Raw genomic sequence first — 27,824 nt, forward strand, 5'->3', positions numbered from 1 at the left:
CTGTAAGCTCTGCCTTGACCTCACAAGCCTTGAACACTTATGATTTTAAAGTGTTTGAGGCTTGTTCAGATGAGGATGGAGCTTGCAGGAATGGGGCAGGGACAAGAAAAGAATGTGCGGGGAAGGGACAGGAAAATGAGCTTCCGCGTGTCATTATTTATACTAGATATCCCAATAGACCACCCAGCTAAAAAGTGGGCAGGTCAGGGGTGGAGCTGGAGGCAGAAAAGGGGAGGAGCCGCAGGTTTGGCAGGTGTCGTCAAAATTCAGATGTGACGTCTGGTCATCTGGCACAGTATGCTCCATTATAATAGAGACACACCCAGCCAATTGGGTTTTCAGGATATCATGAATATGCATGAGAGAGATTTGCATGTAATGGAGGCAGTGAATGCAAATCTCTCTTATGCATATTCATTCTGGATATCCTGTATTAGATGAGCGTGACTGATGAGAAGGAATCGATGAGGGGTTTTTTTGTTCCTTTGAAAACAAGCACTTGCTATGAGATCTCAATGAATTCAACTCTCTATTTTGTTTTGGTTTTTTGGGGGGTTAAGTGGCATCAAGTGCTGTCCAGAGCCTTAAAGCAAGTGCAGTCGCCATCGATACTGCTGTGATAACATGGAACTCAGTGCCCGGGGCCACGGGATACAGACTGGCATGGGGTCCTACTCCAGGTAAGGTTTTAATTCATTAATTTTATTTAAGAGCATAAGAATAGCCTTACTGGGTCAGACCAATGGTCCATTAAGTTCAGTAGCCTGTTCTCACGGTGGCTAATCCAGGTCCCTAGTACCTGGCCAAAACCCAAGGAGTAGCAACATTCCATGCTACCGATCCAGGGCAAGCAGTGGCTTCCCCCATGTCTTTCTCAATAACAGACTATGGACTTTTCCTCCAGGAATTTGTCCAAACCTTTCTTAAAACCAGCTACGCTATCCGCTCTTACCACATCCTCTGGCAACGCGTTCCAGAGCTTAACTATTCTCTGAGTGAAAAACAATTTCCTCCTATTGGTTTTAAAAGTATTTCCCTGCAACTTCATCGAGTGTCCCCTAGTCTTTGTCATTTTTGATGGAGTGCAAAATCGATCCACTTGTACCCGTTCTACTCCACTCAAGATTTTGTAGGCTTCAATCCTATCTCCCCTCAGCTTCAAGCCTAAGCGAATTACATATTTATTTTAGGTATGTATATACCGTCCATCAAGGTTATCTAAGTGGTTTACGATCAGGTACTCAAGCATTTTTCTCTATCTGTCCTGGTGGGCTCACAATTTATCTAATGTACCTGGGGCAGTGGAGATTAATAATAATAATAATAATAATAACTTTATTTTTGTATACCACCATACCCAGAAGAGTTCTAGGCAGTTCACATTGGTTAGAACAAATTACAAGAGGTTACATGCCAAGTTGATCATAGAGTTGCGAACAGCAAGGAGAAAGTAGTTACAAGTGGTTACATTCCAAATTGATCATAGAATTACGAATTACAAGGAGGAAGAAGGGGGGAGAGGAGGGAGACCGGGGGGGGGGAGAAGTTTCGGTAGGAAGGAGGAGGAGGATTGAAGGAAGGGGCATTAGGGACTTTAAGGGTTTTGCTCTCGGAATAGGTGGGTTTTAAGTGTTTTTCTGAAGTCGAGGTAGTTGTGGGCTTTGAGGACCATTTGGGCCAGCCAAGGGTTTAGTTTGGCGGCTTGGAAGGCATAGGTTTTGTCAAGGAATTTTTTTGAGTGGCATAGTTTTAGGGAGGGGTAGGCGAAGAGTTGGATTTTGCGGGAGGTCTTATAGGTGTGGTTTACGGTAAAGTGAGGGGTGATGTAGCTTGGGGATAAACCAAATATTGTTTTGTAGCAAAAACAGGCGAATTTGAATTTGATTCTGGATTCTAGTGGGAGCCAGTGGAGTTTGTGGTAGAAGGGGGTGATGTGGTCCCATTTTTTCAGGTCGAATATGAGGCGGACAGCAGTGTTCTGGATCATCCTAAGTCTCCTGATGGTTTTCTTTGTGGTGCACAAGTAAATGATGTTGCAATAGTCCAATATGCTGAGGATGGAGGATTGTACTAAGAGGCGGAAGGAAGTGTCGTCAAAGTATTTTTTTTATGGTGCGAAGTTTCCATAGTATCGAGATACTTTTCCTGACTGTGATATCGGTGTGTTTCTCAAGGGATAGATGTTTGTCTAGTGTTACTCCTAGTATTTTTAAGGTTTATTCAGGGGGGGGGGGTAAAATGGATCCTTTTACTTGAATTGAGGTGTCTTTGATTTTGTCTTTGGGGGTTGCTAGGAAGAATTTTGTTTTGTCTGGGTTTAGTTTTAGTCTGTAGGATAGCATCCAGAGTTCTATCTGATTCAGTATCCAAGTTTCCAAGTTTATTAGCGTTTGATTGATCGCTTATTACAAGCTAAGCGATGAACAATTTATTTAAAATAAATAGAATTTTCAAAGTACAACAATAAGTTGGGTTCAGATACAAACAGACAAAACAGACTGACATGATACATAAGGAGGGAAAAAAAATGGGAGGGAATAGTTACAATATTTAATCTTTTTCATAATCTAAAAAAAGGAAGAAGAGGGGGCAGGAAAAAACATGCGGAAAGGGAGTGTGAAAATTGTGAGGGAGTTGAGGAGCTCTTGAGTGAAACTGGTTAGAGGGATTAAGTGACTTGCCCAGGGTCACAAGAAGCAGCAGGGGATTTGAACCCATAACCGCAGGGTGCTGAGGCTGTAGCTCTAACCACTCCTTCCTTCAAAAATAAACATATTAAAAATTCACAGAACTTTTAACAAATTTAGCAAACTTAGTAGACTGTTAACTGCAGTTAGTTTACCCAACTAGAATATGGAGATTCCACAGCTATTAATACAATTGTCTACCTAGCCTTAATAAAATCTGTTCCCAGAACCCTACAAGTGTTAATAAAAAGCTTTAACTGCTGGAAAGAAAATAATTGGGGCTGTTTAGCATAGTCACCTTTTATAATAGAAGATTGCCTATTTTTTTCTCCATGGAATTATGGATCTCATTCTCTTTAAATTAGTGGTCTAAGAAGGAGAATAATTGAAATGCCACATTTATAATTTTTTTTTCCTTTTGATGTTTTTTACTTTCTGTATTTCTGCAACAAGTGTATTACTTGTGATATTTTTCAAATTAATAAAAAAAAAAAAAATAAAAAGCTTTAACATAAAAAAGGAGCCATCAACAACTTGTTAAAGATCTTCTTGTTGCTATAACCTCAGGGAACCTAGCAAAGCATTCCACATTGGTGGATCAGCCGTTGAGATTGCTGATGTCCACGTTTTCACGTGATGCACCCCGCTCACTATTTCCATATTCAGTTGGTGTGCATTTCTGCAAAATTTGTGTCAAATACCATGGTGATACCCCATAGACCACCTGGTGAATGATCATCAAAATTTTAAGGCAGTGCTCAGGACATGGCCAGCCAGCCAGGTTTTCAGTATATCCAGGGGGACCCAGGCCCATATGCCACCCTAACTAGTACAGTTCTGGTGGAAAGTGTGAGCCCACCAAAACCCACTGTTCTGCCATATAGGTGATACCTGCAGGCATAAGGGTTAATTGGATGGTAGACAGGTGGGTACAGTAGGTTTGGGGAGAGTTTTGGAGGGCTTATTATATAATGTACAGGGGTTATGGTGAGATGTATTTCTGGCACCCTTAATATAAAGTTCATAACAGTGCTCCTTAGGACAGGAGTAGGCAATTCCGGTCCTAAAGAGCCGAAGCCAGGTCAAGTTTTCAGGATATCCACCAAGAATAAGTATGAGATGGATTTGCATGCACTGCCTCCTTGAGATGCAAATCTATCTCGTGCATATTTATTGTGGATATCCTGAAAACCTGCCCTGGCTCCGGTTCTTTAGGACCGGAATTGCCTACCCCTGCCCTAGGGTGTTCCACTGCTCTTCTGGCATTTCTGTTCAAAATGTTGGCTTGTTTTGGACATTTGTAATTTGGATGTGTTTTTGTTCAGTATCGGCAAAAAAAAATAAATTAGATGTCTAGCTGGACAAAATGTCTAACTGGGGGCCATTTTTGAAAAAAAAATGTCTTGTAGCTTCAAAAATTCTCTGCACCTGATTTTTGGATGTTTTTCTCAAAACGTCCAACGTCGGACTTAGATGTCCTATCGCAAATGCCCCTCTTAGGGCTCCTTTTACGAAGCCGCGTTAGCGGAGTAATGCGCGTAATAGCACGTGCTAATTTGCCAACCGCGCTCGCTGCTACCGCCTCCTCTTGAGCAGGTGGTAGTTTTTCGGCTAGCCGCGGGGGTTTAGCGCGCTATAAAGGTGCATGAGCTTAAAGCCGCTAGCGCAGCTTCGCAAAAGGAGCCCTTAGTTTCTCAGAAGTGCGGCGCCTGGCGGTGTTGCCCGAATACAATGATCAATGCTATCCGTTCTTGTTCTCTTTTCTTGGTTCTAACTCTTTGACCCAGACTTCTTCGGGAAAGATCGTCCGCGGCAGCTGGCTCTCAATAGTTCTACCACCTCCCACCGGCTGCGGGGTCTGGCTGACGACACAGAATATGTCATTTCTCTCTATGTGCTGTTCGGCTCCATCGTGGGACCCGGCATTATAACCACTGTCAGGACATGTGAGTAACACTCCCCCCTCTCTCTCACAATGACGGACCCCTTTTAACAGAGTCTTATAATTCTTATTCTGTTTATTGTTAGTTTTTACGTTGCTTTGTATTTTTTTCAATGAGGTAAACCCTTCTAGTTCCTGGAGAAAGAGTAATATAAAGAGATGTCAAAAAATAAATATGGATTAATCAGGGGGTTCCAAAGAGCTGAACTTAGGCCCTCTTTTACAAAGGCGCGCTAAGCGTTTTAGCGCTCGCTGAATCAATGCGTGCGCTAACCACTAGGATAACATGCACTAGGATAACATGCACTAGGATAATATGTTTAGCACTTGATAATATTTATCGCGCGCTAAAAAGCATAGCGCACCTTTGTAAAAGAGGGGGGTTAGTGTGGATCAGATCTGGCTATTCAATTATTATTTTTTTATTATGTGACCATACAAAACTAGTGGAGGATTACAGATATGGCTGAAGATTCTCTTGTGATGCCCTCAGGGGTGGAACCACCTAAGATTGTTCTACCTGGGCTAGGGTTACCATATTTTTTCTTCGGGAAACCCTGGACACATGATCCTGCCCCGTTCTACCTCCAGCCCCATCTTAACTATTTGGATTTTATGTAACTTTTATCTTATTGCATTTAAGACAGCCAAGGACATTAAAAGACCCCTGAGGAAGACATTTTTATTTTTCCGAAACATGGCCCATGTTGGGTCATTTGTATTTTAAACATTATTTGGTTTTTATCTTGTGGGTCACTTGTGACTGTAAATACCCTTTGTGGATTGTTTTTAAGTGTTTTTTGGGTGCTTATTAAGCTGGTACGTTCGAACCTCTGTTCCAGAATCTTTTGTTGTTTAGCTGCCTAAATAGAGGCGTCACATGCAATGAGTGCCATGAATGGGCAGTCATGTGTTGAAGACCACCTGTTATTATGGCCTTTACCATTGACCTCACGACAACTCAATATGCTGGTATAAGTAATATATATTTTATTAATAATCAATAACAGTTTAGAAGAACAAATCTCTTCAGCATATAGAGCCAACAGATTAATATACTTCAAGCACTTGAGTATACCTGGGTGTCTGTCCTGCTTAAGACCTCAAAAGACTGTCCTTTTATACACTTATGACAGTCTGAGACCACATTTGATAATAATAATAATAATAACTTTATTTTTGTATACCGCCATGCCCAGAAGAGTTCTAGGCGGTTCACATCAATTAAACAGAGTTACAAGCGGTTCAATACCTAATTGATCAAAGTTTGGAACATCGAAGTAGAAGTAGGGGAGAGTGGGTAGGGGGGAGGTAGTTCGGTAGGGGGGGGGGAGAGGTGTTGGTTAACAAAGAAGGGGTATTAAGGGTCCTGGTCTTGGAAGAGGTGGGTTTTGAGTAATTTTCTAAAGCTGAGGTAGTTGGGGGCTTTGAGGACCATTTGGGCTAGCCATGGGTTTAGCTTGGCGGCCTGGAAGGCGAAGGTTTTTGTCAAGGAATTTTTTTGAGTGACATAGTTTTAGGGAGGGGAAGGCGAAAAGTTGAGTTCTGCGGAAGTTTTTGATGCTGTGATTCAGGGTGAAGTGAGGGGTGATATAGCTTGGGGATAAACCAAATACTGTTTTGTAAGAAAAGCAGGCGAATTTGAATAGGATTCTGGATTCTAATGGCAGCCAATGGAGTTTGTAGTAGAAAGGGGTGATGTGTTCCCATTTTTTCAGGCCGAATATGAGGCGGACAGCGGTGTTTTGGATCATTCTGAGTCTCCTGATGGTTTTCTTTGTGGAGCTCAAGTAAATGCTATTGCAGTAGTCCAGTATGCTGAGGATGGAGAATTGTACTAGCAGGCGGAATGAAGTGTCATCAAAATATTTTTTTATGGTGCGGAGTTTCCAGAGCACCAAGATACTTTTTCTGACTGTGATATCAGTGTTTCTCGAGGGATAGATGTTTGTCCAGTGTGATTCCCAGTATTTTTAAGGTTTGTTCGAGGGGGAAAGTGGATCCTTTTACTTGAATTGTGGTGTCTTTGATTTTGTCTTTGGGGGTTGCTAGGAAGAATTTTGTTTTGTCTGGACATACACAGTTTGTCCGGACATACACGGTTTGTCCGGACATACACAGTTTGTCATAATGGTCATTTTTTCTTATCATTTCATTAATTGGACAATATTTTTACTTTCCTAAGTCATATTGCGAGTAATATCCTGTTTACCAAAAGAGGTTCTATCTTATTCCTGACATATGCCTTTTTAATATCAAGGTTCTTCAATTTTCTGAGCAAGGTCCGCCCATTCCAGAACTTACTTGTACAGTAATCAATCTTAGATTTTTGATTAAGATATGTGGTAATCCCCTTCTGTTCTAATGCTGGTAATTTTCATTCTTACAAGTAAACTTCTCTATTTTTTTAATGATACTTCAGCAGATGTTTGCCAGTTACTGTATGAAGGATGGGTTCCACTTAACTTGCTAATTTTAGCAGAGGCAAAGATTGTAAGAACTATTATGCTTCAAAGTATTTTCAGGCCTGTAAAATGTATTGTCATATTCTGAGGATGTCATATTCTATTATATTTCAAGGGGGCTCTGTCTTCACCTCCAGTTTCATGGAGGTCTTACCTTCTTCCCTGTACGCACCTGTACAGGCCTTTCTCTTCCCCCCTTCCTCATTGTAAAGGCTAGATGCAAGTTCTATAAAAAGTGAGACCGATATTCAGTGCTATTTAGCTGTTTGGGAATGGCTCCCTGTTGGCTAAATAGTACATAGCTGGCTAAGCTGTGATATTCAGCAGGAGATAGATGGCTGCCTCCCACTGAATATTCGGATTAACGGACCGGCCAGTGACCAGCTATGTTGCGTGACCTAGCCGTTCACCGCCAATAGAACAAGCTTCCAGTGCAGGTGATCGAGGCAGACAGTGTGCCAGACTTTAAGAATAAATGGGATACCCATGTGGGATCCCTACGAGGGTCAAGATAAGGAAATTGGGTCATTAGGGCATAGACAGGGGGTGGGTAAGCAGAGTGGGCAGACTTGAAGGGCTGTAGCCCTTTTCTACCGTCATCTTCTATGTTTCTATGAAATGTATCCAATAAAATAAAATCCATATATAATCACTTGATTGGGAGACGGGTCTTTCTGGTGAAATCCCGACTAGGATCCTAGTTTCGGCTTTGACAGTTCCAGATGTTGATATTTCAAATTACCGTCAAACATACTGCTTTAATTTAATACTATTTTCCAGTGTCTTTAATAAGAAGCAAAACTAAAGTATTTCCCCTCAGTTCTCAGCTGTTTGGTTCCTGTTACTTCAGATTCGAACCCTATCCATGTCCCATCGGTACAAGAGCTGAAGGTTATTGACACAGACGTGAACTCTCTGAGACTATCCTGGAGGAGGACAACTGGCATAACGAGCTACCGTATCTCCTGGCGGCCCTTTGCTGGTGCGTTTCAGCTTTGCTTAGCTCCCAAGAACAGTTTACAGTAATTGGATATGTCAGTGGTTCTTAAACCTGTTCTGGGGGACCCCCAGCCACTCAGGTTTCAAGATATCCCTAACAAATATGCATGAGGCAGATTTGCATGCCTGTCATCTTTATTCTATGCAAATCTGCCTCATGCATATTCATTAGAGCTATCTTGAAAACCAGACTCCTTTTCGCCCTCCCCTATGTACCTCCTTAAATGTTCACAGCGTGAGCAGCGTCTTCCACCTGCTGCTCACGCTGCCGTCGGCTGCCTTCTGATGTCACTTCCTGGTCGCAGGAGCAGGATGTGATGTCAGAAGGAAGACGAGGCCAGGAAAACCAGGTTTAAGAATATTGGGATAAATGCCCTCTGCTGCCCAGTGGCATAATAGCAGTCCTAGAGAGGGAAAATCCCTCAGTCTGTCACAGTAGGGGCTCAGCCTTTCTTGAATATCAGTCTCCTTGTGCGTAACGCGAATAAAGATGAGCGTGGGGTGAGCAGGGGATTCCTGTGTTGGCAAACAATGGGTTAGAACTGATCCTTGACATGATTTCTTTTTCAGGCACCACTGGACCATGGTTTGCCCAAAATGACCATTGGGATGTGGAGTGTAGAGGAGGGAGGGGTGTGTGTGTGGAGGAAGAGAGGGCGCTAAGGAAGGAGAAAGAAGACTGGGCAGGAGAAGTGAAAAGAATCACTACAGCACTCTCTCTTTCTGTTGTCTACAGGAGGTCTGGAAATGTCTCAGACTGTCCCAGCAGAGGCGACGTTTTTCACGCTTCCCAAACTGCAGGAGGGTGTCACTTATACTATTGGCGTGTCGTCAGTGGTTGGGGAACGTGAGGGAAGTCCGGTGCTCCTCACCGCCAAAACGTGTGAGTACTGGACATCGCATTGTGACGTGGACAGACGCAACTGAGTAAAGTGACTGGCTGTAGATCAGTGGTCTTAAACTCAAACTCTATGCAGGGCCACATTTTGGATTTGTAGGTTCTTGGAGGGCCTAAAAAAAAAAAGTTAATGTCTTATTAAAGAAATGATGATTTTGCATGAGGTAAAACTCTCTTTACAGTTTATAAATCTTTCCTTTTAGCTAAGTCTTAATAATAATATTGTAATTTATAGCTAAAGAAACATATGATCAAGAAACTGTTTTATTTTACTTTTGTGATTATGATAAACATACCGAGGGCCTCAAAATAGTACCTGGCGGGCCGCATGTGGTCCCCGGGCCGCAAGTTTGAGACCACTGCTGTAGATGGTATGGAATAAAACCACCGCTGAAAACGTAGCTAGGACCACTGGCTTCCAGAAAGCACCAGGTTGAGATTAAAGTGATAAGAAATAAGGTGACTTACCTGGACATTGTCATGGGGTCAAATTTCATGTGATCTAAGCAGTGGAATAGTAAGGGGGATGCGTGGGGGGCGGTCCGCCACTTCCACAGGGCGCTGGCCCCCCTTCCGCCCTCCCTTCCCATTCCTTCCCCTGCAGTGTGCAAGCCCCCTTCCCTTCCCCTGTACCTTTAAAACCGGCGCGAGCAGCCGCAAACTTCCTGCCTGCGTGGGCTGTGCCGTTCTCTCTGACGTCACTTCCGGGACCCGCGCCTAGCAAGTGACATCAGGCAGAGCGCCAAAGCTGGCGCAGGAAGCAAGTTTGTGGCTGTTTGCGCCAAAGTTAAAAAGGTACAGGGAAGGGGCGCGGGTGCGCAGCGGGGGTGGGGTTGGGGAAGATGGCGGGAAAGGGGTGCCACCGCCCCGGGCGCCGCTCACTCTCGCTACGCCACTGAATCTAACTGTGTAATCTCTGGCATTAAGTGACTAGGTCAGTCCCAGTTATAATTATTTAGGGCTGAGAGGCTAAATTTACCCTTTCTTTTACTAAGGTGCGCTATGCTTTTTAGCATGCAGTAAATATTGGCGCGTGCTAAACACGTGTTAAATGCTAACGCGTGCATGTTATTCTATGGACGTGTTAGCGGTTATCGCACAAGTTGATTTAGCGCGCTAAAACGCATAGCTCACCTTAGTGAAAGAGGGCCTTAGTGAAATTATATAGCTTGACTTAGCTGCTGTAACTGTGGCCAACCCCAGAGATATTCCTTATCAGCCTAACTCCAAATTAGAGAATGACACGGTGACAAAATTCATCACCGTCCCCGTCCCCGTGGATAACCGCGGGAAACCATCTCGATGTCATTATTCAAGGGGAGAGGGAAGAATCAAGAGTATGAATGGGCTCAACCACAGACCCTTAAGCCTTGCATTGAAGAATGTTGGTGTAGAAGGACCGAGGTTGAGAATGACAGTCTCTGGTATCCAGAGCAGATATTGTGATGTCATAATGCCTCATTCCACCAGTGCCTAAGAGCCAATCACATCAGTGATGTCACAATGGCTTCATTATCCTTGGCTCACATAAGAATCAGAGTATGAATGGCCACAACCACTGACCCGCAAGCTTTGCTTTGAAGAATGCTGGTGTAGAAGGACCGAGGTTGAAACAGACACTACAGAATGACAGTCTCTGGTATCCAGAGCAGATATTGTGATGTCATAATGCCTCATTCCACCAATAAGAGCCAATCACATCAGTGATGTCACAATGGCTTCATTATCCTTGGCTCACATAAGAATCAGAGTATGAATGGCCACAACCACTGACCCGCAAGCTTTGCTTTGAAGAATGCTGGTGTAGAAGGACCGAGGTTGAAACAGACACTACAGAATGACAGTCTCTGGTATCCAGAGCAGATATTGTGATGTCAAAATGCCTCATTCCACCAATAAGAGCCAATCACATCAGTGATGTCACAATGGCTTCATTATCCTTGGCTCACATAAGAATCAGAGTATGAATGGCCACAACCACTGACCCGCAAGCTTTGCTTTGAAGAATGCTGGTGTAGAAGGACCGAGGTTGAAACAGACACTACAGAATGACAGTCTCTGGTATCCAGAGCAGATATTGTGATGTCATAATGCCTCATTCCACCAATAAGAGCCAATCACATCAGTGATGTCACAATGGCTTCATTATCCTTGGCTCACATAAGAATCAGAGTATGAATGGCCACAACCACTGACCCGCAAGCTTTGCATTGAAGAATGTTGGTGTAGAAGGACTGAGGTTGAGATAGACATGTAAGAATGACACAGGATTGTTTCCCGCGGGGACGGGAACGGTGATGAATTATGTCACCGTGTCATGCTCTACTCCAAATAATCAAATGCAGGCTTAGGCCTAGGCGAGCTGACTAGCAATAGCGTTTAATCCTCACTGGGCATGCTATCTCTTTAATGTTTTTTTCCTTTTTCCACCAGTGGATTTGCCTAAAGTGGAGACATTTGAAGTTCGGGAGACAACAGAAGACAGTGCCACCCTGAACTGGACCAGTGTTCCTGGGGCATCTGCCTATGCGCTCATGTGGCGTCTGGTATCTGGTAAAAAAAAAACCCCCACAAAAAACAACAGGGGAGAAACATGATTGAAGAATTAGAGCATAGGATGGGAGGAGAGAGCAGGCCAGTCAGAAACAGTGAGAGTTTGTAGGTTCCAGTTCAATCTTTGCCAGTGCTTCACTGTCTTCTATTGAGCAAGTCATGACGACAGTTTTTGGGGAAGGAAAAAGTTGCTTTCCATTTAGTGCTTAAAAGTAATTCACATAGAAAGATCAGGGAATGTGAAGAAACCGTCGGATAACAGATACAATTCTTCTATCAATATCAACACGATTCTTATTTACCGCTATATCTGAAACTAAGGTTCAATGTGGTTCACAAGAAAACTAGATAAAAATAAGTTTCAAGTTTAATTTTAAAAAATGTTGATTAAATCGCAGTTTCAAATTTCAAAGCGATGTACATTTAAAAAATGAGAGGAGACGGACTGTATTTATTACATTTAAGACGTGTGTCAAAACATACAAGTACAGAAGGTGAACAGGGGGCACTACAATTTAATTAAAAGAAAACAGAGACAGAAATGGGAAAAACAAGAGGAAGGGGGTCATTTTATTCATTAAAATTAAGATAATAGAAAGTCACACGCTCTGTTCAGTTAAAGGATGCAAAAGTAAGAAATATCTTGACCACACGCTGGCCTATCAAGCAGCACATCATGATAAATAATTTCGGCACTCAATACATACATCTTCTTCTTCTGAACAATTTAGAAAACAACTGAAAACTTTTTCTTTTTTCAAAATTTCTTACGAATAATTCAGAACTGAAAATTTTCCTCTTTCCCAAATTTCTGATCTAATATTTTTTTATTGTATCTTTTTACATAGTAACATAGTAGATGATGGCAGATAAAGACCCGAATGGTCCATCCAGTCTGCCCAACCTGATTCAATTTAAATTTTTTAATTTTTTCTTCTTAGCTTTACCCAGTACTGTGCTTGAGTTCCAACTGCCGAAATCTCTGTTAAGACTTACTCCAGCCCATCTACACCCTCCCAGCCATTGAAGCCCTCCCCTGCCCATCCTCCACCAAATGGCCATACACAGACACAGACCGTGCAAGTCTGCCCAGTAACTGGCCTAGTTCAATCTTTAATATTATTTTCTGATTCTAAATCTTCTGTGTTCATCCCACGCTTCTTTGAACTCAGTCACAGTTTTACTCTCCACCACTTCTCTCGGGAGCGCATTCCAGGCATCCACTACCCTCTCCGTAAAGTAGAATTTCCTAACATTGCTCCTGAATCTACCACCCCTCAACCTCAAATTATGTCCTCTGGTTTTACCATTTTCCTTTCTCTGGAAAAGATTTTGTTCTACGTTAATACCCTTCAAGTATTTGAACGTCTGAATCATATCTCCCCTGTCTCTCCTTTCCTCTAGGTCTAGGGTATACATATTCAGGGCTTCCAGTCTCTCCTCATATGTCTTCTGGCGCAAGCCTCCTATCATTTTCGTCGCCCTCCTCTGGACCGCCTCATTTTGATAATGTTTTGTAAACCGCATAGAAGTTTTCGGTTATGGGGTCTAGAAATCCGGTGTTATGTTTTGTATATGGCCGTTTGGGAGAGGATGGACTGGAGTGAGCTTTGACGGAGACTTCAGGAGTTGGAACCTAAGATCAGTATTGGGCAGAACTTTGGACTCTTGCCCAGAAATTGCTAAGAAGAAGAAAAAAACCCAACAACAAATTTTTAGATTGAATCAGGTTGGGCAGACTAGATGGACCATTTGGGTCGTTATCTGTCGTCATCTACTATGTTACTATGAATGCGTATTTGTAAAGCCAACACTTTAATGCTCCCTTAAATGTGTTAAGGATCCTTTCTTCCCTGACATAGCCTGGTAAAGAGTTCCATATTCCATATACAAAATCAAATAAAAACCAACAACAAAATACATTAGAAATCATCCAGCCTATCCATTACTACCAAATAAGAAGGTCTTTAATTTTTTTCAAGAAAGAAGATAATTTGATTCCAACCTAATTATCCCCACCTTTTACTAAAACACGGTAGAGGTTTCTACCACAGCCCAGAGCGTCGGAGCATTTAGCGCACCCGGGCTGCGATAGAAACCTCTACTGAAGCTTAGTAAAAGAAGGCCTAAGGAAAGCAGGGAATTTCAGAAAGGAATCACAAAAATGGAAAACAGAGTATTCAAAATTCGTAGATACAGAACCTCGGTACAATTTAGAGGGTGAAGTAACAATTGACTTTGTAAGCAAAAAAAAGTATCGAAAAAATAGTACCCTCCCTAAATCTAGTACTAATTTAGAGGTCAAACCATAAAATGTTTGACTCGCCAAATATGCTGATTTAAAAACCCAGTATGCTCGCGAATGGAAAGCCAATGTAGTTTAGCTAAGACAAGGGAGACACTCTCAGACTTTCTCATCCTAAATATCAATTGAGCTGAAGCGTTGCATCTTGTTTAACAGCTTAGAAGAGGAAAGGAGCATTACAGTAATCTAAGGCCCCCTTGTATCAGGCCGCGTTAGGATTTTTTGTTGCTGGCCGCTGCGGTATAAGCTTTGACACTCATAGAACTCCAATGAGCATAGGCGCTATTACTGCAGCGGCCGGCGATTAAAAAAAACAACAAAAAAAAACCCCTAACGCATCTTGATAATTAGGGGCTAAATGAGGTAAAATTAGCATTTGAACAAGCAGAGCAAAAGTAGATTGATGAAAATATGACCTGGTTAGCCGCAATTACCTTAATTAAGGCAAAAAAGGTTTTTGCTGAAGAGAGTTCACTTGAGCTTCCAATTTGGTCATTTTCTGCTGCCAGATATATTCCTGAATATTCAATGCCAGGCCATGTCCGGGCACCAGCATTGAATATCCGGTGTATATTGCCGGCTAAAATTTATTCGGCCCTTAACTGCGTAAAATAAACCACTTAAAGATGGGACCAGTGGCGTAGCGAGGGCGGGAGGTGCCCGGGGCGGGAGGTACCCCCTCTGCCCCCTCTCCCCCCCCCCCCCACAAATGCACCCCTTTGCTTCCCCTGTACCTCTCTAACTTCCTCGGTGCGAGCAGCAACTCCAAATTGTTGCCCACACCAGCCTCAGCTCTCCCTGTGACATCACTTCCTGGTCCCGTAACCAGAAAGTGACATCAGAGGGAGAGCCAAGGCCGGCGCGAGCAGCAGGCTGCAGCTGCTGCTTCCACCGGCAAATAGCTAGAGGTACGAAGGGGAGGGAGGATTGAAGGGAAGGAATGTGTGTGGCGGGGAAGGGTGGAAAGGAGTGGTAGGGCAGAGAGGAGGAGAGGTGCTGGCGCCCCTACCAAGATGGCGTCTGGGGCGGACCAGCACCCTGCCCCCCCTTTACTATGCCACTGGACAGGACTGCTTTTTACGCAGCCCAATTTATGTGGTTAAGGGCTGAATATCAACAATTACTGGCATAAGTGCGAATTCTGTCCCTGGAACACCCACAAGTTACCTGGTTTTGGCACTAAAGCGCGCCAGACAATTGCACATGGACAAATGAGCTGAGACAAATGTGCGCCAGATTAAAAGTTAAAATTAAAGTGTTCCGAGGAGGAGGGAACCCCCAGTGTACTTAGAAGTGTTGGCGCTATCGTTGGGGGGAGGGGAACCCCCCCACACACTTAAAGAGGAAACTGTAATTTTTTCCCTAAAACCCTGACTGAGAGAAAGAGATCATGGTTACTGCGGATGGGCAGAATCGGTGGGCCATTTGGTCTTTATCTGCCATCATGTTACAATGCTTCTATAACCATAAAGTTCTGTGACATCATAATGCAGGTGTAAAGAGCCTTAGCCAATAGGAAGAGGAGATGCAAATGTTAAGAGACTCAGCCAATAGGGAGAAAAGATGAAAGTGGATGCTGCAGATGGGCCATTTGGCCTTTATCTGCCATCATGTTTCTATGAATATCGCTGGCTAAGTTAGACCCAGATATTCAATGCTGAGCCTGTTTATAGAATTACCCCAACGGAATGCACTTTACAATATCAGTACGCCCTCTTTGCCCACAGGGAGCACTCTTCAAGAAGACTGTGCCCTCTCTTTTTGTCGCAAACGACAGAGTGTGTGCCAAGCCAGAGTTCTAGGGACCTCCATTAGATGCTCAAGGGACAGTCACAAAGGTGGTAACAATGGCTGTTCTCTCTCTTATGTTCAGGTTCCGATTCCTCAACGGAACAGCTATCTGCGACTTACACGTCCTACAGAATCACTAACCTAGCTCACGGGAGAACGTATGCATTCTCAATCAAGCCACTCTTCGGGGAGATGGAAGGACCGAACACAAGTCTCACTGCACACATCTGTAAGATTATGAGGGCCCTGTCTATACTGAGTGAAATTGGCCATAGAGACCACCACTGTTTTCATATTGTTTATTACCATAGTCACAGATTGAATTCAAGAAGGAGAATCCAAGGCACAAGATATAGTGACTGGTGCCTCCTCTTTATTGTAGTTACATAAGAATATAAGAATAGCCTTATTGGGTCAGACCAATGGTTCATCAAGCCCAGTAGCCCGTTCTCACGGTGGCCAATCCAGGTCTCTAGTACTTGGCCAAAACCCAAGGAGTAGCAACATTTCAGCATCTGAAAGAATAGCAAGATTCCGGAACCCCAAAGAGTAACAAGATTCTAGAATCCCAAAGAGTAGCAACATTCCATGCAGTGGCGTAGTAAGGGGGGTGGGGGCGATCCATCCTGGGTGCCATGTTCGTGGGGGCGCCAGCACCCCTCTTCCTCTCCGCCCCGCCTCTTCCCACTCCTCCCTTCACCCCGTGCGCACCCCCTTCCCTTTCTCCGTACCTCCGGTCGTTCACCACCATGATCAACAACTTCAACGTGCTCCTTGCGACCGCGTCGTCTCTCCCGCTGATGTCACTTCCAGGCGCCGCACATAGGAAGTGACTTTAGCGTGAGATCTGATGGGGTTGCAAGGAGCACGTTGAAGTTCTTGTTGCTCGCGACGGTGAACACCTAGAGGTCCAGGGGATCGGAGGGGGAGTGCACGGCAGGGGGAGATTGGGGAAGGCGCGGGGGTCGGAGGCGAGGGCGGGGAGCCTTTCACCCTCGCTAAGCCATTGTTCCCATATGAATACTTTGGAAGACTCTAGTCATTCAATTAGGCTGATTTCCCTTTTTTTTTTTTTGTAAATCTTTATTAGTTTTCACTTATTAACAGTGCAATACAGTGAATTTAAACATAAACGAATCAAACAAAAGCACTTTAAATATACAAATTTTTCAACATTTCACCCCCCCTCCTCCCCTTAATTAATGAAAATAAAATCACATGTATAATTTCAATAAAATAGATATAATGAATAATAATTAAAATGTTTTCCCATCTCCCTCCCACCCTGGATGTGTAATGAGGACAGATAAAAAGAAAAGGTACCTGACAACTATTGTGACTCAATAAATGATTTCCTTTGCATTTTATTTCTTAGTGACATCCAGCAGGACGGTTACTGCTCCCAGAACTACGACCACCACCACTTCCCACTCCACAACCACCCAACAAGCACCTTCTACTACTGTATGGATGACTCGCAGCCAACCTGATACAACCAGGCTGATAACCGCCTCCCCCGCCATCGCCACCTCAACCACTGTCTCCCCCTCTCTCATCCCTAGACTGACCACCGTGAGGCCAGGTCAGTATCAATACTGCAGGGTTACTTGGAAGATTAAGATGAATTCAAAACACGGCAGTTCGCTTAATCTTCAGGCTGAGAAAACAAGAACATGTCAGCCCTTATTACCAGCAACTGCACTGGTTACCTGTTGAATCAAGTTTATCAAGTTTTATCAAGTTTATTATGTAATTTGATTAATCGCCTATTCTACATTCTAGGCGATATACAAACAATAACGAGTGAGTAAAAACTTGGGGTAGTTATTACATAGACAAATAAAATTACATAATTACAAAAACTTACAATCATGAAACATTAGGAAAACTATATTTAAAGGGTTACATTCTGTATCAAATTTTATATTTCAATAGGGAGGGAATAAAAGCACAAATAAGAAAATAAAAGGTTAAGAAGGATTATAAAATTATTTATTAACTAAAAGCATCATTGAAAAAGAAACTTTTAAGCTTAGTCTTGAAATTAACTAAGTTCTTTTCTTCTCTTATATAAATAGGAAGATTATTCCAAGATTGTGGGGCGGTCACTGAAAAAATAGTAAGCCGTCTAGTGTTAATAACTTTCAATGAAGGAATAGCCAATAGATGTTGATCCTGAGATCTAAGTGTTCTTGTAGTTATATAGGGAATTAGAACTCTAAAAATAAAAGATGGGGTTTGAGACATTATTGATTTGAACGTAAGCAAACATATTTTATATAGAATACGATGTGCCACGGGAAGCCAGTGGGATTCTTTAAGTAAAGGAGTGACGTGGTCGAATTTCTTTGCTTTATGAATTATTTTTATGGAAGCGTTCTGTATGATTTGAAGGCGTCTGATTTCTTTTTGGGATATGCCCATGAACAAAGCATTGCAATAATCTAATTTGGAAATGATTAGGGAATGTATTAGGATATTTAAAGATTTTTCGCATAAGAATTTTGCAACAGATCGAATTTGGCGTAATCTAAAAAAGGTAGATTTAACCACATTGCTTATATGATCGTGGTATGATAATTTAGTGTCGAATGTTATACCTAGGATTTTAATATTTTGGTGAATCAGCAGAGGAGTATGAAGCTAGAATATGATTCAAATTTGCCTCCATTTGTTATAAACTATTGTCTGGATTATCTCCACGTTTACTTTATCTCACATTTTGAATTGTATAGACTGGTCAAGTTTACTTGTTGCACCAGCTTTTTTATATTTCTGAATCCAAAAAAACTGCCGTTACAAGAAGTTCTTTGATAGGACCTTGGCCTTTCAAGTGGGTAAAACTCAATCTAGGCTGTATAATGTGATTCATCAAACTGAATCATACTGTTCTTTCAGAAAACTAGCACACTTCCCCCTCCGAATCCGTGGTTTCGGCATCCGTGGATTTGGTTATTCAAACCCCAAACCCCATTTTAATTGTTCAGGCTATTTTAAGCCCTGTAAGCCCCCCTTTAAGCCTTACCTGGTGGTCTAGCGGGTTTCGGGGCAGGAGCGATCTTCCCACGCTCCTGCCCCATGCAGATCGCTCACAGGAAATGGCTCGAGAGATTATGGGAGCTCAAGGCACTCATTTCCTGTGAGCGATCTGCACGGGGCAGGAGCGTGGGAAGATTGCTCCTGCCCCGAAAACCCGCTAGATCACCAGGTAAGGCTTAAGGGGGGGAGGAGCTTACAGGCCTTAAAATAGCTGGGGGAAGTGGGGGGGGGGGGGAGGGGGTTAGGGGTAGAACTGGCCCGAATATTATTCGTGGTTTTATAATATTCGTGGGCTGGCTCTGCCCCTAACCCCATGTGGATATGGAGGGAGAAGTAAGACCTATTTGTTCAAGAAATTCTTATCTGTCTAAGAACTATGCAATTATATCTATGTCTTTTGCTCATTGTATTTTTATCACTGAGTGTCCAGTTTTTCTTATCTGTAAACCGCCTAGAACTCTTTGGGTGTTGGCGGTATAGAAAATAAAGTTATTAATATTATTATTTTAGTTATGTCTGTACCTTTTTCTCTTTCTCTCCCCACACCTAGGGTTGCCAGATTTTCCTTTCGGACCTCCAGACATGTCCTCAAAAGGAGGACATGTCTGGGAAATCCGGACTTCTGGTAATCCTACCCACACCTCCCATGCTAGACGGGAGACATCTTTTAGTGGAGACAGGGGCCCATAAAATCCGTGCAAAGTCATTCTGAAGATTGCTGCATTTTGATCGGCTGAAAGGAAATACTATACAGCACTTTGGTGTACCTGTCGCTTCTAGACGTTCAAATTTTTGTGCTGAATAGCAGAATAATCTGATGTCCTGATCAACTAAAGCCACTTTTATGTAGTGTAATCTGTCATTTTCTGATTCCAGTGTGTGGGAGGTTGAAAGCTGACATTGTGCTTCTGGTGGATGAATCCTCAAGCATCGGGCAAAACAACTTTAATAAAATCAAAGACTTCCTCTACAGAATTGTCTCCTATTTCCCCATAATTGGACCTGAAGGGACACAGGTAATTCTCCATTGTTCCTGCGTCGTGTTCTGATGTACTATTTTACACCCCAGATTTCCTGTGAAAAATAGATACAAACATATACAGACTTCCCTGATGAAATCTTTGGTGTCAGGTCAAAAGCGCGCCGGGACAAAGGTGCGCCCAGACAATTAAGCGCAGCGCGGAGGCATGCGCCGCTCAAAATTACTGTTTTTAGGGCTCCGACGGGGGGGGGGGCGTGAGGGGAACCCCCTCACTTTACTTAATAGACATCGCGCTGCGTTGTGGGGGTGTGGGGGGTTGTAACCCCCCACATTTTACTGAAAACTTAACTTTTTCCCTGGTATCTCACAGTGTTGTCTCTCCCCTTTGCAATCTGTGTAAAACTCTGCTGCACGACTCATCTTCCACCAACCTCGCTACGCTCACGCCACCCCTCTCCTTCAATCACTTCACTGGCTCCCTATCCACCTTCGCATACAGTTCAAGCTCCTATTGCTGACCTACAAGTGTGTTCATTCTGCTGCCCCTCAATATCTCTCATAAGAACATATGAATTGCCGCTGCTGGATCAGACCAGTGGTCCATCGTGCCCAGCAGTCCGCTCATGCGGCAGCCCTCTGGTCAAAGACCAGCGCCCTAACTGAGACTAGCCCTACCTGTATACATTCCGGTTCAGCAGGAACTTGTCTAACTTTGTCTTGAGTCCCTGGAGGGTGTTTTCCCCATGACAGACTCCGGAAGAGCGTTCCAGTTTTCTACCACTCTCTGGGTGAAGAAGAACTTCCTTATGTTTGTACAGAATCTATTGCCTTTCAACTTTAGAAAGTGCCCTCTCATTCTCCCTACTTTGGAGAGGGTGTACAACCTGTCCTTATCTACTAAGTCTATCCTCTTCAGTACCTTGAATGTTTCGATCATGTCCCCTCTCAATCTCCTCTCTCCTCAAGCTTCTCTCTCCTTATACACCTCCCAAAGAACTCCGTTCCTCAGATAAGTCGCTCTTAACGTTACCCTTCTCCTCCACTGCCAATTCCAGACTTTGTTCCTTTCATCTAGCTGCCCCCTCTGCCTGGAATAAATTCCCTGACTTTGTCCGTCAGGCCCCTTCCCTTGTTTAAAAGCAAACTGAAAACCCACCTTTTTGATATAGCCTTCAACCCGTAACCCTACTCTTCTGCCCACCATCCCAGCCAACTGATTAACCGTTCCCCTTAACTGTATCCATGACATCCTGTTTCTCTGTCTTGGTTGTTTAGATTGTAAGCTCTTTCAAGCAGGGACTGTTTTCTTCTTCTATGTGACTTTATAAAGCGCTGGTAGCACTTTAGAAATATTTAATAGTGGTAATAGTAGTAGTATTCTGTGGGTTTCAGGGCCTTGTTATTCTATTACAGCATCTCCTGCTGGGATGGCTGCAATGGTTCTGCCTGCCCTTATATAAGCCTGAGACTCCTCGAATGTGTGTCCTGGATTAAATGTTGCTACTGAAAGAAGTAGTGCTTTCATCCAAGGCTCTGCCTTTAGGCCTAGTTAGTTTGGGCTGGATTGCACTGGGCCTAATTTAGCGGCGCCTAAAGAAACCACCCCTATTCTCTGCCCCTAACCCTGTCTACTTTTCAAGTAGATGTCGCTAGTCGTCGGGAAGCGCCTCGACGTAGGTGCTGCTAGGCGCCGCGTGGAATTCCATGCCTAACTTTTAGTTAAAATTTTTTAAATTTTAATTATTCAATTAACTTCAATGGTGTGGTCAATTGCCACGCTATTTAGGCTAATTGAAGTAATTTAGGTTAGGCGTGGATTTCAGTTAAGCGTCGCTAGGTGGCCTCGACAACAGCACCTAGCGGCGCCCAACCGGGGGCGCCGTTTATAGAATCCGGGCTAGGGTTACTGTTTGGCTCCAGAAAAAGGAGGATGGCTTGAGACATCCAGGTTTTACTTCCACTGAAAGCTATGGAAGTTGCGCAGGAATGGGACAGGGACAGAAAAAGAACTTTCCGGGACGGGAAAATGAGTTGCCGCGGGGAGGTGAAAAAAATTTGTCCCCAGGTCATTCTCCGCTGGCCTGTTAAGTAATGTTGTTTTATTAGATGGAATGTGTTTATCAGAGATACCGCCCACTACGCCATTGCCTGCGCATGGTGGCGTAGTAAGGGTAAGCGGTGCCTAGGGCAGTGGCACCCCTTCCCTGCCCCCCCCTGTCATGTGTGCCTCCCCTTCACTTTCCCTGTACTTTTTTAACTTCTGCAGCATGACGTCAGCGTCGGCTCGCCCTTTGACGTCACTTCCTAGGTGCAGGTCCCAGATGTGACGTCAGACGCGGGCAACAACCTTGCACCGGGGAAGTGAGAAAAGTGCGGGGCGAAGGCAAGGGGTGCGCGCGCGTGGCAAGGAGAGGAGTGGGGTGCCACGCCCTTAGAAAGACTGTGCCTAGGGTGGGACGCGCCCCCTTTCTACGCCACTGCCAGCTCATTTCATTCTTTATCACTGGAGCGGGTTCTTTCCAAGGTCCCCGTGTCTTCTTGACCGATCTTTGCTTTCTTCCATCAGATTGCGGTGGCGCAGTATAGTGAGGAGCCCAGGACAGACTTTCTCTTGAACCAGTACCAGGACCGGAACAGTGTGCTGAAGGCCATCAAGGGACTTTGGTATGCCGGAGGCAACACAAAGACAGGTGTGGTTATAGGAGCGTAAACGTCTGCAGCTGCAGGGAAAAAAAAATCACGTTGTCACAAACGTGGTCCTCTACTAGGAAGAGTGATTAAAGGAGAGCATATGAAAAATAAATACAATCGCTCCAGTGAATATGTTAACGAGCTTTACAACTGGTTAAAAATCGACACTTTGAAGGGCAAAATACGCTCAGAGACACAGAGGCAAAAACAAGGAGCCAAAACCCCAAGAGCGTCGCCTCGCCACCCAATCATCGCATATTGTGAAGTCAAGTGGAAAAAAAAAATCCAAGTTCTTCACTGCAATCTAGCACAAAAACTTGCTTATGGCTGGTGCTTATGGGTGGTGAGGCGACACTCTTGGGGAATACATAAATTCAAATTAATATTCCCTTCTATTTAGATTGAAGCTTAACTCAGAAAAAACAAAATTCTTTGTAGCCTCGCCACACCTACTTGACACTAAAGCATCACTATGCATCAATAAACTCAGTTACCCTATTCAACCTACAATGAAGGTTCTGGGGGGTAATACTGGAACAGGGCCTAACCATGAAAGACCAAGTGGACTCCTTGGTTTGAAAGGGTTTTTTTTTTCTCTCTGGAAGCTTTGGTCCATTAGAGCAGTGATTCCCAACCCTGTCCTGGAGGAACACCAGGCTAATCGGGTTTTCAGGCTAGCCCTAATGAATATGCATGAGAGAGATTTGCATATGATGGAAGTGATAGGCATGCAAATTTGCTTCATGCATATTCATTAGGGCTAGCCTGAAAACCCAATTGGCCTGGTGTTCCTCCAGGACAGGGTTGGGAACCACTGCATTAGAGCAGGGGTAGGGAACTCTGGTCCTCAAGAGCCGTATTCCAGTCGGGTTTTCAGGATTTCCCCCCCAATGAATATGCATTGAAAGCAGTGCATGCAAATAGATCTCATGCATATTCATTGGGGAAATCCTGAAAACCTGACTGGAATATGGCTCTCGAGGACCGGAGTTCCCTACCCCTGCATTAGAGCATACTTCGAAGCTTCATCATTCATAATTCTGGTACAATCCCTTATACTGCACCATCTCGATTATTGTAATATCGCCCATCTGGCAATTTCCCAGAAGAATTTGCAGAGATTACAACTGGTGTAAAATGCGGCGGTCAGGCTGATTTTGGGGTTGAAGAAATCCGATCACGTAACCCCTTCCTACCAACTCCTGCATTGGTTGCACGTGCCAAGTTCAAATTTGGCTGTTTTTGCTTCAAGGTACTAGTCGGTCTAGCACCCAAATATATAATTGACCTTTTCTCTTTCTCAACCAATAGACATAAGAGAAGCTCACACCTGAATCTTGTCTCACCACCAGTTAGGATGGTAACATAGTAACATAGTAGATGACGGCAGATAAAGACCCGAATGGTCCATCCAGTCTGCCCAACCTGATTCAATTTATATATATATATATATTTTTTTTTTTTTTTTTTTTCTTCTTAGCTATTTCTGGGCAAGAATCCAAAGCTTTACCCGGTACTGTGCTTGGGTTCCAACTGCCGAAATCTCTGTTAAGACTTACTCCAGCCCATCTACACCCTCCCAGCCATTGAAGCCCTCCCCAGCCCATCCCCCACCAAACGGCCATACACAGACACAGACCTGCAAGTCTGCCCAGTAACTGGCCTAGTTCAATCTTTAATATTATTTTCTGATTCTAAATCTTCTGTGTTCATCCCACGCTTCTTTGAACTCAGTCACAGTTTTACTCTCCACCACTTCTCTCGGGAGTGATGTAAATTTAAAAAACATTAACATCTTTTCTCTTATCAAGCTGCATTATGGGGAAAAGATCTGGAACAATTACTTATGCATGCTAATAACTATGGAGAATTTAGGAAACACCAATAAACATATCTGTTCCGGAAGTACTTTGATAGCTGAACTGCACAATCTCCCACAACAACTGATCAAGTTTCAAGTTTCAAGTTTTATTAAATTTTAATATACCGACCATCAACAAGTATCTGGCCGGTTTACAAATTAAGATAGGATAAAACTAATCTCTAGACCTGTTAATCACCAATCTCTAACTTTGTTAGTTCTACTCAATTTGTAGCATCTTTTAATCATTGTAAACCGCATAGAAGAACTTCACGGTCATGCTGTATATAAATAAACCGTTATGTTATGTTCTATTAGAGGGATTCAACTTTAGGTAAGTTCTCATATTCCATGGCATTTACTATGGTGAAAATCTGGAATGATCTCCCTTCAGATCTTAGAATTCTTTCTTCGTTGACATGCTCTAGAAAAACTCTGAAAACGTATCTGCTTAAGAAATTCGTAGCTGATAATTGAGAGATGATGGATCTGTTTAAGAAATTTGTCAAATAATCCTTTTATGTAGTATTTTATGTTCAATTAATTGTATTGCACTGTCAAAGTTTGAAAATCAATAAAGATTTAAGAACATAAGAAGTTGCCTCCGCTGAGGCAGACCATAGGTCCATCCTGCTCAGCGGTCCGCTCCCGCGGCGGCCCATCAGGCCCATTGCCTGAGCAATGGTCTATACCTATCTATACCCCCCAATCCCTTTTTCTTCTAGGAATCTATCCAAACCTTCTTTGAATCCATTTTAGTGTTTTCTTGTCCACAACAGCCTCTGGAAGCGCGTTCCATGTATCCACCACCCTCTGAGTGAAAAAGAACTTCCTAGCGTTTGTTCTAAACCTGTCCCCTTTCAATTTCTCCGAGTGCCCCCTTGTGCTCGTGGTGCCCCTTAATTTGAAAAATCTGTCCCTGTCTACTTTTTCTAAGCCCTTCAGGATCTTGAAGGTTTCTATCATGTCTCCTCTAAGTCTTCGCTTCTCCAGGGAGAAAAGTCCCAACTGCTTCAATCTGTCGGTATATGGGAGATTTTCCATTCCCTTTATCAGTTTGGTTGCTCTTCTTTGTACTCCCTCAAGTACCGCCATGTCCTTCTTGAGGTACGGCGACCAGTACTGGACACAGTACTCCAGATGCGGCCGTACCATTGCACGATACAGCGGCATGATGACTTCCTTCGTCCTGGTCGTAATACCCCTCTTAATGATACCCAGCATTCCAAGTTTCCAAGTTTCCAAGTTTAATATGTATTTGATTGATCGCTTTATCAATTTCAAAGCGATTAACACATGTTTAAAATTACAATATATAAAAGTTACAATATATTAAATTATTAAAAAAAAAACACGACAAAACATAAACTAATACAAGACAAATTGGAAACATTAGGATAAGTAGGGGGAGAAATTACAATATGTTTGAGCAGAGTGGGAAACAAATTAAGGAAAACACATATGGGTGGGATAAGAGGGGAGAAGATTCTGTTTGCTTTCCTAGAGGCCGTGGCGCATTGTAGTTGATAACTGAATGTTGGCATTAGTTGAATTTCTCCTGCCCCTATTACTGTGTTTTAATGTTTCCTTGAGTAAATTATGGTTAACCGGTTCGAGTCTCTCAGGGGAATGACCTGGTATGTACGACTAAGGGCTCCTTTTACGAAGCCGCGGTAACGGCTTTAACGCGTGTGACTCTTCATCACGCGCTAACCCCCGCGCTAGCCGGAAAACTACCGCCTGCTCAAGAGGAGGCGGTAGCGGCGCGGACGGGCGGTTTAGTGCGCGCTATCACTTGCGTTGATCCGCTACCGCGCCTTCGTAAAAGGAGCCCTAAGGGTTCCTTTCGCTAAGCAGTGCTAGCAGTTTTCTGCACGCCACATGCTGACGCCTCCCTAGAGCCGGCGTTAGTATTTTTTGTGTAGCGCGGGGTTAGTGCGCTAATCTTTAACGAGTGCGCTAAAAACGCTAGTGCAGCTTAGTAAAAAGGAGCCCTAAGGATTGGATTGGAAAGTGTTGATGTTTAAACCAGTGTAAAGTACGTTAACATATTTGCTGGATTGATTGTATTTCTTTTTCAAACGTAGAAGGACAAACAGCTTTCTTAACGACCGGACGGGGGGCTGAGTGCATAACACAGACGTACGAGGTGCTACCCAAACGTTCAGGGAATTCAATTGTAAAAAAAAAAAAAATAATTGCGTAATGAAACTCCTAGTTTCCACCGTCTCCTTCGAAGCGGTCCCCTTGAGACAGCAGGTTGGGGGTTGCAGACTTACGGGGGAATGTTAAAGACTTATGGGGAAGGGAAGCGGTGCCTATTTGTGGTAGTTCGGGGGGGGGGGGTGGCGGGGAAAGTGCGGGGGGGGGGGGGGTTGGAGGGGAGGACAGGGGCTTGCGCCCAAGACAGCGCCCGGGGTGGACTGCCTCTCCCTTACTGAATCTTGTAACCCGTTCTGAGATCTTCTGGGGGATGGGATATAAATCCAAATCAATTAATCAATGAATGGAAACATCTGCATGCGATCTGATACTTGCTGGTATAAACAGCTGCCTGGGGGGTGCTTGTGTTTGAACAGGGCGAGCCATAGTTCATGTGCTGAAAGAGATCTTTCAAGCGTCGAAAGGCATGAGAGCAGCCTCACCGCACATCCTGGTGCTGCTGACCGATGGCCGATCACAGGACGACGTGGTGCGGCCGGCCAGAGTGGTCCACTTATTAGGTGAGTGTCCAGCAGCTTTGCCAGGCCTGCTTTCAACCGGTTGCTGCTTATTGCTCAGGAATTTCAATCTTTGTGTTGGTTTCCAATAAATCAGTCTTCATAACCCTCAGCCAGGGCTGGTTTTCCGGATATGTATGCTTGTTAGAAACATAGAAACATAGAAATAGACGGCAGATAAGGGCCACGGTCCATCTAGTCTGCCCACCCCAATGACCTTCCCCTACCTTTCTCTGTGAATAGATCCCACGTGTCTGTCCCATTTGGCCTTAAAATCAGGCACGCTGCTTGCCTCAATCACCTGAAGTGGAAGACTATTCCAGCGATCAACCACCCTTTCAATGAAAAAGAATTTCCTGGTGTCCCCGTGCAGTTTCCCGCCCCTGATTTTCCACGGATGCCCCCTTGTTGCCGTGGGACCTTTGAAAAAGAAGATATCTTCTTCCACCTTGATGCGGCCCGTGAGATACTTGAATGTCTCAATCATGTCACCCCTCTCTCTGCGTTACTCGAGTAAGTACAGCTGCAATTTATCCAGCCGTTCCTTGTACGGGAGTTCCTTGAGTCCCGAGACCATCCGGGTGGCCATTCTCTGGACCGACTCCAGTCTCAGCACGGTAATGCGGTCTCCAGAATTGCACACAGTATTCCAGGTGGGGCCTCACCATGGATCTATACAATGGCATAATGACTTCAGGCTTACGGCTGATGAAACTCCTGCTAGGTATAGAGCAGAGGTAGGCAATTCCGGTCCTTTGAGAGCCGGAGCCAGGTCAGGTTTTCAGGATCTCCACCATGAATATGTATGAGATGGATTCGCATGCACTGTCTCCTTGAGATGCAAATCTATCTCATGCATATTTATAGTGGCGATCCTGAAAACCTGACCTG

The 27,824-nt window shown here is 43.9% G+C and overlaps 1 protein-coding gene across 1 annotated transcript in view; it reads left to right on the forward strand.

The window, feature by feature from the left end:
* LOC117366868 (collagen alpha-1(VII) chain-like) overlaps positions 1-27,824 on the forward strand; it is a 311,407-nt gene that overhangs the window by 50,683 nt on the left and 232,900 nt on the right. Inside the window, exons 13-22 of the mRNA XM_033958833.1 lie at positions 561-680; positions 4,475-4,633; positions 7,945-8,076; positions 8,830-8,976; positions 11,425-11,544; positions 15,723-15,869; positions 17,016-17,222; positions 19,556-19,695; positions 22,228-22,351; positions 26,793-26,936. Coding sequence (XP_033814724.1) covers positions 561-680; positions 4,475-4,633; positions 7,945-8,076; positions 8,830-8,976; positions 11,425-11,544; positions 15,723-15,869; positions 17,016-17,222; positions 19,556-19,695; positions 22,228-22,351; positions 26,793-26,936 — 1,440 coding nt within the window. The remainder of the gene's footprint in view (positions 1-560; positions 681-4,474; positions 4,634-7,944; positions 8,077-8,829; positions 8,977-11,424; positions 11,545-15,722; positions 15,870-17,015; positions 17,223-19,555; positions 19,696-22,227; positions 22,352-26,792; positions 26,937-27,824) is intronic.

This window comes from Geotrypetes seraphini, chromosome 9 (assembly GCF_902459505.1).
Source record: "Geotrypetes seraphini chromosome 9, aGeoSer1.1, whole genome shotgun sequence".
In the NCBI taxonomy this organism is placed as follows: Eukaryota; Metazoa; Chordata; class Amphibia; order Gymnophiona; family Dermophiidae; genus Geotrypetes; species Geotrypetes seraphini.